This window comes from Solanum pennellii, chromosome 5 (genome assembly GCF_001406875.1).
Source record: "Solanum pennellii chromosome 5, SPENNV200".
Classification (NCBI taxonomy): domain Eukaryota; kingdom Viridiplantae; phylum Streptophyta; class Magnoliopsida; order Solanales; family Solanaceae; genus Solanum; species Solanum pennellii.
The window spans coordinates 28,715,341-28,728,757 of record NC_028641.1 but is presented as its reverse complement, the minus strand read 5'-3'; the positions used below and the strand labels follow the sequence as shown (position 1 = coordinate 28,728,757).

Sequence of the window (13,417 nt, the reverse complement as noted above, 5' to 3'; positions counted from 1 at the left end):
GGGGGGGGGGAGGGGGTAATTACACTGGTGAAGATGATGGGAGTCAACTGTGAATCATTATTGCCTCTTCCACACTTATAGTCCATTTTTAGTAGAAGTGGATACTAAGAGAGCCTTGATAATGTAAGTCACTTTATATTTATTGGGTGAAGTTGTTCATATCTGAATTTCTTGCAAATCTTTTGTTTAGATGTGTGTAATTGCACTGGTCAGATGATGTGAGCCAACTGTGCAATAGATAATTACTCCCTCTTCCCCAACATGTATTCCGTTTTACTTGATGTGGATATTAAGAAAACCTTGATAATGTGAGTTGCTCTATTTTTATATTTACTAAGTGAACTTGTTCATATTCTCATCTTACATACTGTTCAAAAAGATATCTTTTATGTTGACATCATTCTAGTACTTACTAGAAGGAAATAGGGCATGTTCTACAACCAAGGGAAAAATAAGGGTATAGATAGGTTTTGCATTTTATTATTAGGCTTTTGGTTATTATTTCCACGGATCCAATTATTGAAGAGATGGGATGAAAATCCCTATAGTATTTCTAAAAGCTTTTTCACATGTTTTATGTGCTCCTATATTTCTAAATATTGTAAGAGTTGTCATTTTCCAGATATCAGGTGGTTGGAGACATACCATGGCACTTACTTCTGATGGAAAACTCTATGGTTGGGGTTGGAACAAGGTTTGGTTCTTGTTTCTTTAGTCTAATAGTTGAAAAAAAATCTTGTCCATTGCAACTATGTTCAACTTTAATGCACTACCTCTACCTGCCTGTATCTGCACTTAGCTGTCTGATTTCATTCATATCAGAAATGTAGTCATTATTTCTTACTAGTTGGTCAAAAGAATTCACTCAGGCTTTTCCTTGGTGCATTGTTGGACATATATTATAGTGTTTATGCACACATCATCAACATGCAATATTGATGCTGTTTTGCAAATTTTTGGTACAAGTTTTTTATCAGAAGATACTTTTGTAATTTCCTTCATGCCATTTTGGTTCCTTGTGCTTATATGGAATTTTAAGTAACTGTAGCCGGTTAGCCTTTAATTTAAGATGAACTCGGCTCACAGCTATGATGTTTTTGTAGAGAAACTGTTCTCCACAATTGACTTGCTGCAGACAGTTGGATAATTGAATGGTAAATGTGCAACTAGAAAGGCACCCAAAGGTGTTGCAACCTATGTAGAAAAATGAATGAAAAAACTCAAGAGATGTATTTCCACCAGGATATCAGTGCTCTTACCTTTGCAATTCTATATACTTCGCACATTAACATCGCTATTAATTTGGAATCTCATTATCCAATGTCAACACTGCTGTTATAATACTTTATACTGCATTTCAGTCATCTTGGATGTTTTATTTACTCTGTGGTTTTTCTGCCTTTGGCATGTACTCTTTGTTGCTTCCTTTCAACCAGCTTTATCTGACTATAGTGATAAAGCCTTTGTGTAAGTCACCATTTCACATTCAAATCTGTTTTGTCTTATCAAACCTTTATTTGCTAGAGGTGACAAGCATAGTTTTACTTGACCAACATAATTTTACTATTATCACGGCCTTTTTTCTTACCTGGTAATCAACTTGATTGAATTGAGACGATCTGTTTATATGCTTCATAATCAATTTCACTTGGTCCTCAATTCAGTTTTTATTTATCATACATATCCTTTGCATAAGGCAGTATTCAATGGCTTGTTGCTTGATACTAACATTTTTAGTATCAGATAGAGCTTCATGTTGGTTTATCTATTGAGTTGGTGTCTCGTTTTGCATCATGAGCAGTTCGGACAAGTTGGTGTTGATGACAATTGTGATCATTGTTCACCTGTTCAAGTAAAATTTCCACATGATCAGGTACTGGTATGCTAGTTCTCAGCTGAAATGAGCATTAGTCTTTGCTTTCTGTGTTGTCATTAGCGTCTTACTGAGAGATCTTGTGGGAAATAAGCAATTGACATTTTACTGTTACTAAAATGGCAGAAAGTAATTCTGATTTCATGCGGTTGGAGGCACACACTTGCTGCTACAGAAAGGCAGAATGTCTTTTCCTGGGGAAGAGGTACAAATGGTCAGCTAGGTCATGGGGAGTCCGTTGATAGGTAATAACTGCAGACATATCCAGTATTAAAGTCAGTTGATAGTGCATTGAGATGTGTTGTTGAATTATCTGTGCTTTGCTGCCTTTGTTCCTTTAAATCAGTTTTTCACTCACAAGGAAATGGCTTTTGCTTGTGTGGATGGCTTGAATCTGCAACTACTTTTATGTTTGTATCAGAACAACGGGAATAGGGTTAACATAGAGGCGGAAAGATATATTAACAAAACTAGAGGTGGAAAGATATATTGGTTTACATCTGTGGATTAGCTGTATGTGTTAGGTTGATGCTACAGTAGCTCTTTCTTAGGATGCTTTTCAGATAAAGGTTATTTCTATGAGTGTTATCGATTTGTTGGAATGTTGTGATGATTGATTCCTGTTGCCTGTTGGTGGTGGATAATGCCCCTTCTTGAAATGGGGGATTAAAATCAATATTCCAAGTGCTACTGTCATCAGTGAAATTGTTTGACTTTATTTTTCTGCTTTCATGATCCTCGATTCTTATTGTTTAGAAGAACTATATTGTTTGTTTACTGTAATGTTTGTGTCAGTGTAGGGACCAAAATAATTAGGTGTAAAGCAAACCTCGAAAGACCATGAGTAAGAAAACAAACGAAAAATATATCAAAAGACACGAGTATTTAATGTGGTTCGGTCAATTAACTTACTTCTACAAAGTAGATGAACAAGGAAAAATTCACTATAAATATGAGAGTACAAAATATAGAAAGAAATAATGTAAACCAATTTACATGGAAGTTCACAAAATTTTTCCCCTTAACTAAAATTCTCAAAACCTCTAGAACTACATTGTGAATGTTAATTAAGTTAGAAGAAACAAATATCTATTTATAGAGTTCTAAACTTTTTCTTGCAAGGAAAGGACTAGTCAATCCTAAACCTCTTCTTAAAATGAAAACTTATTTATGGTAAGAAATTCAGGGCAAATAATACCAAACCAACGGTTGGATCTTTTTGTTTCTTTTGGCTCACAGTCCAGGTGTACAACTATGGATGTTCAGTATCTCTGATATATAAATAGTGGACTTTCAAGTTAGTTGTCTCCAGCTCTTCAGAAATTATTATCTATAAGAAGCTGCCTGCTGTTTAGAATACTAGAGCTTTGCACGTGAATATCTTTTTTATCAATAATAAATCTATATTAAAAAATTATTTTGTATGTTATTAAACATAAAAAAAAAATTATGTTATTATTCATTATAAAATTTTACAGAAATGACCTAAAAGAATTAAGACAATTTTTTCCCTTGTAAGAGGGGAATTAATTGAATATGAAAGAGATTATTTTTGACAAGAAAACCTTTTCTAGTAAAAAACATAATTCTAATCATAATAGAAAGTGTGTTGGTGTAATTGTAAATATCAACAACTTATGAAGAAATAGATTAAAATACTTAATTATTAATTCTCCCTTATAACTCTTTACCATATATAATTCTTACCATATATTTTACTCTTACCAAATATTTTAGGACTCTTTAATTTTAAAATATATTTTCCTCTTGCTATATATTTAGGATCATTTACTTTGAAATATTATAAATAATAATTTTAAAAAGAGTGACAAGATGATTTTGTCAAAAGGAGATAGTCTGAATGAGGGCAAAAAGTAGAAACAACATTATTAAGGACCTTCACACTTCAAATATAGTACGGATTATACTCTGCATGACTTTTACTTCGTTTCAATTTGTTTGACTAGCTTCGACTTGGCATGGAGTTTACAAAAGTAAGATATGTAAATGTACCAAAATATCGCTTAATTTTGTGATCTTAGACATCTCATATTGAAAATTGGAATCAAAGAGTTGTCAAAAAGAGTAAGGGACATACATTTTGAAACGAACTAAAAAGTAAAAAACAAATAAATTGATTTAAAAGGAAGTAACATTTAAGTCATTCATTGGTCCTAAACTTCATTAAATCCTGTCACATATTGACTTCCATTGCTATGTTTGGATTTTACTTGTAAAATAGTTAACTTAGACAATGTAGTTTCTGGGTCTGGTATATTCAAATGTATTATAGATTGTGATTTTTGAGAGCCACAAAGGTACAAAAAGTACGATTATATTTTTGTTTGTAAAGGATCCAGATTGAGGACTAAGTTTTCTTATGTGTTTCAGGGTCACATAAATAATTTTATGTCTTGTTAAACTATGACAAAAGTCTCACTTCGGTGATTAATGAGATAGGTGAACTCCTTATAAGGCTTGGTTAATCCTCGTCCCTTTGAGCTAGCTTTTGGGGTATGAGTTAGACCTAAGACCTAATTTTACATGTCTAAATCGTAAGCCTGGTATATTGCAAGTTCTTTAGTTCATTGACGACTATTTATTTTCCATGTATTTAGTATCAAAAAGAAAGCGAAGTTCTCTGTGAAAAATTTGACGCCCTCATGTCATCTAAATAGTGTAATCTTACAAGCTAGGAATTAAATATTGTACTATTCTATATGTAAATGTAACACCATGGATGATGACATTTCTTCTCCATTTTCAACATTTTGCTTTAGTGAACTAACACATTTTCGTGCTACTTTCAAAATTGAACTTGGTCATTTTTTTGAGATGTGAAGGTATGTCCCAAGGATTATAGAAGTGTTAAGTGTTGATGGATCAAGTGGACAACAAATCAGATCTTCGACGGTTGACCCATCAGCAGGTCTTATATCTGCTCCGCCTTCCCTCTCTCTTTGTTCGTCTTTCACAGCATTTAATTATGCCATGTATTGATATTTTCTTTTAACTCTTTTTCAGCTGAAAAATCTTGGGTTTCACCTACGGAGAGATATGCTGTTGTTCCAGATGAAAACGTAAGATCACCCATTTAAGCATTGAATTTGGCAGCAAACTTACTTTAACACTTTAAGTACATGAGTTGTACATTTATTTACCCCTAATCTTATTTGAAGCGAATTTGAACGCACCTAGAAGGTTGACGTGACAAATTAAAATAAAAATAAAAGCCGAGAAAAAATAACAGGGCCTCCTTTTTTCTTTTTAACCAATAAGTTTTCTTCCATTCTTCCTCACGCACCACCACCCCGCTGCCCTTAGCCACCATCAGCCCCACCCCTTCTTACTCACCACCCCCATCGCGCCACTAGCCCCTTCCTCTTGTTCTTCTTCGAACTTCCCACCCTCGTTCTCCTTCTTCGAAATCCCTCATCCTCACCCCCTTTCTCCTTCTTCCAACCCCCCACCCTCTTTCTCCTTCTTTGAACTTCACCCGCCCTCGGCCACCTCCTGCCTCACCCCTTTCTTCTTCTACGAACTCTACTACCTTCTTTGTCCTCTTTCGAAACATTGCCATAGCCACCCAAAAACCTTATAATCAGTAAATGAAATAAGGTTGGATGAACAGGAAAATAAATGGAAAAGCTAAACGATAACAGGGAACAGGGAACAACTAGTTAGAACATTGATTCCGGAAGCTAACGCCTATTATTCCCTTCAAGATCACTAATTATGGCTGTGTTAATTTGTTAATTTGGATGAACTTAAATAATTTTTTTTAATGAAAAATCTATAATTTCTTCATCTCAAATTAAATTTTCACTTATTATTTATTTTGGTAACGTGTCCTGAAATTTGAATGTTTTTGTGAGATTGATTTTGAGATTCATGGATCGATCTTTCAACTAAGGAGTTTGATTCTTTTTCTGAGAGTTTTTTTTTATTTTATAATCTTGGATTAATCCTCATTTTTTTCTATTTATTTTCCTTTCCAAAGTTATGAATAAATAAAAAGAAAAAATAATTTTAAAAAATCAAAATTTAAATAAACTTTGACGTGGATCTGATGTGGCGCGTGTGGGATGTGCTTGTCATTGTGAGACTTGTATTATAATAATTCACTTGAAATGAAACTAGGCGGGAAAAGAATTATATGTAAAGTTAAAGTGCGGACAAGTTGAGGGAGGATTTGATTTATTTTCTCAAATATCCAATTGTACAATAGGTGCATCAAAATTTATTTGGTGCAGTGCATGGTTAGATTAACATTTGGTTGATGCATATGTTTGTGGGTTGTATAATGATTTCTTGGTTAGGGAAATGCCGATATTGATTCTGGTATGGAGAAATATTTGAACTTTTGAGTTTGCAATCACATTTTCTTCCCGATGACTCGAAGGTCAACCATCAGATTTCCTTGTCTTCTGAAACATAATCCCGAATGTTATGTTTTATGTGCAGCTGCCAAGACAAACAGTTATTCCAGAAAGAGGAACTGGAAACGATGTAAATGTGCCGGAAAATGATGTGAAAAGGATTCGATTATGAGATTTCTAGCAGTGGATGGTGGACTGATACCTTCTATTAAAACAATAGTTGATATCTCTTATCTAAAGTTGCAAATCTTACATTTTATTTTTGGGTTTCATAACACTTATCACGAGCATGGCTTAGCTTCACGTTGTTGTCGTGTCAGGACTGGTTTTGTTTCACTTAAACTTCTAAAGTTAGAAGGAGAATTACTATTTAGACGTATCTCCGATTGTAACTGATGGTTAAGTGCTTACATGAAGTCGCATTAAATGTAGTTCTAATCACCAAGGTGGGTAGTTTTTGAAGCTTAATAAATTTTGATATTAACAAGGAAAGTGTGCAATGCACTAAAATTTGGGTTTTAATAAAAAGGTTCAAACATGTCATTGATTTTTGAGAAAAAGTTCATTTATGTTATTCTTTTGAGTTTGATTGTATATGTCATCTCTCTTCGAGAAAAGTTCATCCATGTTGTTATTCGTTAATTGAAATGGTATAAATGAGCTTTTTTTTAAAGATTGATGATACATTTGAATGTTCACCTTTTTTAAAAAATGATCTAATTAGAGACGTGGTTGAACTATAATTGATCACTTGTGAATAATGGTTATCCAAAATGAAATTTTAATAGCATGGAGGAGTGTTTTCTCGAATAAAAATAAAATGATATAGATAAGTCAAATTTTAAATAGTAATATGAATAAATTTTTTCTCAAAGTTTGATGGTGTATTTAAGCATTTTTTCTTCTATTAATTGGAGAAGGTGAAGATCAATATTATCTTGAAATTTGAGATGTAGCTATGTGATAATATGGTAGGTATGCAATGTAAAATTAGGTCTTGGTACTCACTCCAAAAGTTAGCTCAAAGGAAGGAGGATTGTTCGAGTCTTATAAGGAGTCAACCCATCTCACTGACTATCAATGTGAGATTTTTTGCTTTTAATACATCATCTCACGCTCAGTGCTTAGACTCTGGTGCGTGGGCAACGTTAGGCAATTTTTGATTCACCTCAAGTTCGGTGCTTATCACCTGGTGGATAGACATTTTTGAGTATTTTTTATTTATTTTGTTGGGCCCCAACATTGAGTGAGATTTGTCTTGCTCTAATATCATGTTAAAGTGAATTTTATAAATGACAATTATCAAAACTAATATTTTCAAGTTCTAGCAATAGAATATAATTTTCAAGTTGTAACAATAAAAAAATTCAGGTTGTAACATTTTATTAAAAAAATAAGTAATTATAAAATATGGGGAAAACGTAAAAATACCCCCTCAACCTATGCCCGTAATATCAGAGACACACTTATACTGTACTTGTAACATCCCATAGTCAAAATAGATCAAAGATCAGTTTTATCAATAAAATCTATAGGTGCAACCAACGGTGGCATCGACGGTCCGTCCTGCACAACCGTCGATGGGATCAGAAACTCCCTAAAATTCAGCCGAAAAAAATTGGCTAAGTCTTGATCGACGGAAGGACCGACGGTCCATAGGTCATACGACGGACCGTAATCCGTGACCATCGATTGAGACCCCCATTCACCCACTCTCTGACAAGAGCTACGGATGACCAGCACGGTCTGTAGGTGGACCTACGATCCGTAGGTCTGACCATAGGAGGAAAATTTGCAGACAGTTAAGGGGAAATGCAGTTGGGTCAACTTCAAATGGTCATAACTCTTAGCAAAAAATGAATTAGGTGTCCCATGACCTACCAACAGATAGATAATTTAATCTTTCCATAGGCACCGACCTTGCTAAAATCAGACCTCCGAGTAAAAATTTATGCCCATTTTAGTAAAGGTCTGTCAAACAGGACCAGTCGATGGACCCAACAACGAGGCGTCAGTCAGATGACGGACCGTCAGTCCTGGTTGTCGTTTGGTCTGACAGCAACTTTCCAAGGGGTCTTTTTGACCTTTCCCACTCGCTTTAAATCCTAAGTTACGTTGTTTTGACCCTAAATCATTAGATTTTAGTCAGTTTAAGCCTAGAGACATAATTAAAACATATCAAGTCATATCATTGAATCAAAACCTAGAATATTAGAAGCAAGAGAGGAGAAAAAAGCTCAAGAACCCTAGTTCAAAAACGTCACAAGCTCCAGCAGTTCCAGCCCCGAAACATAAGTATTTTTTCATGGATTTCATCACCTGGTATGTGGGATTTAACTAGTGGTTCCTTTCACCCATTGTGTCCCTAGTTTTTAGTCAGATTCTTGATTCTCTTATCATGATTAAACCTAGGGTTTCTAGAACTTTGTTAGAACTTCATGAATTTATTAAATATATGTTCCAAATAAGATTATCATGTTATTATTCAGATTATCGCATGAATTTCAGAACCCTAGCCTGTAATTTTTTAGTTCTTGAATTGCACATGCTAGGTCAGATATTTCAGACACTTCAGATATACATGCCTCAGTTATAAATGAATAATTAATTGTTGCATTCTGAGTTTGCATGTTCAGTTTTGAGCTATCCAATATTTACAAAAACTCAAACATAATCAGTAAATTTACAGAATTCATTGGGAGTAGCATAATACCGAGTTGGACTAGGGTTTAGCGTACCCAATAGTCCCAGACCTACTAGCCAAGTAGGTTGTAAGTCCCCTCTGTTGGCAATAAGTTTAGTGATCACGCCAGCATGCATTTATACCGTTGGCAGGGTATATTGGGTCCTCTCGATGGGGCGTATACATCGGACTCCACATTTAGCTAATGTGGTTTTATTATCGTTATTAGTAGCTCCCACAGACCAGTCAAACTCTCTGCATTGATCATTTATCAGTATATTCAGTATTCAATTTCAGCATGTTATAAATTGGTTATTGCATCCAGTTAGCTCAGAAATTCAGTATATGATGTTCAGATTATTATACTTGCTTTTGTGCTTATTCAGTTATGTTTTATTTCAGTTTTACTCTATCCTAGATGCTCAATACCTTTCAAGTACTAACGCATACGTGCGCTACATCTTCTCGTGATGTAGGTTCAGGTTTTCAGCATCCAGATCACACATAGATTGATTTCCGATCTTCAGTTCAGTAGATTGAGTTGTGAGTCCTCATTCTCCGATGACAGCAGTTATGAGTTCCATTTCAGTCTTTAGTCATTTAGTTTCAGTTTTTGCTAGATTTAGCTGGGGCTTGTCCCAGTATTTCTAGTCCAGTTTAGAGGCTTATCAGACATAGTTAGATTCAACTTAATATTGAGTTAATATTTCCTTTGTATTAAACTCATTATTTTAAAATATCTCAGTTATAGAGTATAGGTATTCCCCATCTTTTCAGATTTAATTATGATTTAGCTTCCGCATCAGTTTATTATCTTTAGTATGCTCACTTGTGGTTCTAAGTTCCTTGTCCGCGTTTCGGGGGTATCTTGGGGTGTGACAATACAAAGGTCCTATTACCCTCCTGAACTTATTTTATAAGTAATTTTCTATCCCTTTTAGGCCTACGTGACACGAGCTTGAAAAAAAGTAAATCAGTGTTGGGCCCACAAGATAGTGTCACGTAGGCCGAAAGGGATAAAAAATTATTAATAAAATAAGTTCAGGGGGTAATAGGACCTTAGTATAGTATAAGTGTGTCTCTTAGATTTCGGGCATATGTTGAGGGGGTACTTGGGCATTGCCCCTAGTTTTAAAATATTATCATAAATATCGACAAAACAATATTATATGATGTTAATGTTATTACTTTATAATCAAATCAACAATTAAAATATTTTTATAATATTTATTAAGTTTTTTTTCAAGTAAAAATATAAATATATATATCTAAATAGAAATGTTAATCTAATTGTTTTGAGTTTGGACTCTCTTTAATTTCAAATATTAATATTATATTATATTTTTTAAGTAATTTTTATTGGCCCATGGGCCAGCCCTATCAATATTTCTCAAGCCCCACAAATCAGCAAACTTATTTAGGCCGGACTAAAAAGTTCTTTTCTCAAATGAGCTGCAAAAATCATAGTCCAGGCCTATCAAATCCCGGGTTACGCCAAGCCGGCCCAACAAACTTAGACCATATTGACAAATCTATTTCAAACAGTATAGTAAATTAAAAATATATTGAACAATTTGAATTCTCGTTATTATTTACTTTTACTTAGTTGTCATCGAATCTAATAAACTGAGTTCAATTAATGTTAGACTTTGATTAAAAATATTATCTTTTGATAAACTAAAAGGACCGACAAAACTACAAATACACAACAAATATAATTTATAAGGTAATATTCGTAATATATGATAAATTACATGATTGAACCTCATCAAATCGAAATAAATATAAACATTGTTTTATTTAACTAATTAAATTTTTCATTGACCATCTTTAGATTTTCGTGTATAAGAGATAGATATGACGATCCACATTGAGCATTCAAAAAAGCATTTGCAATATTATTTTGTGCTAAACTTATTATTCAAATCTTCAATAAAATAAGAAATAGTATTTATTATATCTTATATCTCCTGAATTGGTAATCTTGTGCAATGCACGTGTCAAAAAACTAATTTAAGATTAATGTACACATATACGATTTCTGTAATAGCATCTAATATTCTATATAACTTATATTATAGGGGTGGAATGGAGTGGAGCGTAGGGTTCGTGAGTGGGATGATCACGAGGATCGAGTGACTGAGGAAAAAACAATGAATTTGAAATATTACTAGGACTTATTCTCTCCTTTTATATTAAGAAAGTTAGTTTCCTTATAAGAAACAGTATAGTAAATTTAAAATTTATGGAACAAGATGAATTCCCGTTATTATTTACTTTTACATAAATTTCATTAAATATAATAAATTGAGTTCAATTAATATTAGACTTAGTTTTAACATATTATGATTTGATAAATTTAAGGGATCGATAGAACTACAAAGTATATAATTAAAGAACTAATTTGAACCTATCCTTAAAACATAAGGGACAAGTTTTTTTTATTCTATCACTTTCTGACATCATCTTATATAAAAAAAAATCTATAAAACTAACTCTAAATTAGGAGATCTCCATTCAAACTTATTTGAGTTTTATACATAGCCATGGAAGAACAAACCTTTAAACAATGGGAGAGACTAGTAGAGGAAATAACATGATACAACTTTAAGAATCCAAGTTGTTATATGAAGCTTTTACTCATCCTCCGTCCCACAAAATGGGGCATCTAATGATAGAATTGAGAATTTAGGTAAGCAACAAATTTTGATGGTCGCGTCTACCTTAAGTCTATTTATCTTTTTGAATTTTATGCCCTAATTGATGTCTGATATAGGTGATTCGGGCAATCACATAAAATTGAATAATATCAATATAGATACTGAAAAACTTGCTAGAGTCACTATCAAATACAATTTGCACAATGATTTACATTATCAGCTTCATTTTATTTAAAGAACAAGTAAGTATCAACAAATTCAACTAATTAAATATCTTTTAATTTTTGTCCATTGAAAACTAATAAGTACGGGTGAACATTATTCTATTAAAATCAAAATAATTGACCAAATTGATTTTTTCTATGTTTTTTTTAATTCTTCAATCTATTTCAATTTGTTATTATTAAGTTTCAATTATTCATTTTTTATTTTTCAAATTAAAATATCAATTAATAAAAAAAATAGAAAATTTTGTTTAATTTTTACTTTTTGCATTTCCCCACACAATCCAATTTCCTCCTGTCCAATAAACTATCTTAGGGCAAGACAAACATATCATCATTTATTTAATTTTTTTTTACTATTTCTTATTCTTTGTGTTTTTCTTAGAAATATCTAAAAAAAATTCATAAACAGTAGGATTTGTAATACTAATTTCTAATTTCAGTTGCATCACTTAAAGTTTTTTCTCATTCATATAACCTATCAATCTAAGAATTTTTTGGGAATTGGTAATCACATGCAAACACGTGTAAAAAAAATTAATTTTTGATAAACGTACACATATACAATTTTCATAATAGCATCAAATATTTTGTATAACTTATATTATAGGCGTGGAATAAAGTGGAGCGTAGGCTTCGTGAGTGGGATAGTCACGAGGATCAGATGAATTAGGAAAAGACAATGAATTTGAAACATTAGGAAGACTTTTTCTTTCCTTTTATATTAACAAAGTTATTTTTCTTATATGAAACATTACAGTAAATTAAAAATATATTGAACAATTTGAATTCTCGTTATTATTTATTTTTACTTAGTTTTTATCAAATATAATAAACCACGTTCAATTATTATTAGACTTGATTAGAAACATTATCTTTTGATAAATTTAAAGGACTGACAAAACTACAAATACACAACAAATATCATTTATGAGGTAATATTCATGATATATGATAAATTACTTGATTGAACCTCATCTAATTAAAACAAATTTACACATTGTTGTATTTCACTAATAAAAATTTCCATTGACCATCTTCAGAGGTTCGTGTGTAAGAGATATATATGACGATCAATATTGAGCATTCAAAAAATCATTCGCAATGTTATTTTGTGCTTAACTTATTATTCAGATCTTCACTAAAATAAGCAATATTATTTACTATATCATATATTTTCAGAATTGACAATCACGTGCAACGCACGTGTCAAAAAACTAATTTAAGATAAATGTACACATATACAATTTCTATAATAGCATCTAATATTCTATATAACTTAAATTATAGGGGTGGGATGGAGTGAAGCGTGGGGCTCGTGGTTCACGTGGATCGGATGAATGAGAAAAAGACAATGAATTTGGAATATTACTAGGACTTATTCTCTCCTTTTATATTAAGATAGTTATTTTCCTTATATGAAACACTATGGTAAATTAAAAATATCTGGAACAATTTAAATTCCCATTATTATATACTTTTACATAGTTTTCATTGAATCAAATAAATTGAGTTCAATTAATATTAAACTTAGATTAAACACATTATCTTTTGATAAACTTAAAGGACCGACCAAACTACAAAGTACATAATTAAAG

The 13,417-nt window shown here is 32.3% G+C and overlaps 1 protein-coding gene across 1 annotated transcript in view; it reads left to right on the top strand.

Annotated features, from left to right (window-relative positions):
• LOC107020471 (ultraviolet-B receptor UVR8) overlaps window positions 1-6,744 on the top strand; it is a 21,215-nt gene extending 14,471 nt beyond the window's left edge. Inside the window, exons 7-12 of the mRNA XM_015220847.2 lie at window positions 623-694; window positions 1,802-1,873; window positions 2,000-2,118; window positions 4,717-4,802; window positions 4,898-4,953; window positions 6,338-6,744. Of these exons, the coding sequence (XP_015076333.1) occupies window positions 623-694; window positions 1,802-1,873; window positions 2,000-2,118; window positions 4,717-4,802; window positions 4,898-4,953; window positions 6,338-6,424 (492 nt within the window). The 3' untranslated portion in view covers window positions 6,425-6,744. The remainder of the gene's footprint in view (window positions 1-622; window positions 695-1,801; window positions 1,874-1,999; window positions 2,119-4,716; window positions 4,803-4,897; window positions 4,954-6,337) is intronic.
• Window positions 6,745-13,417: the final 6,673 nt, after the last annotated feature.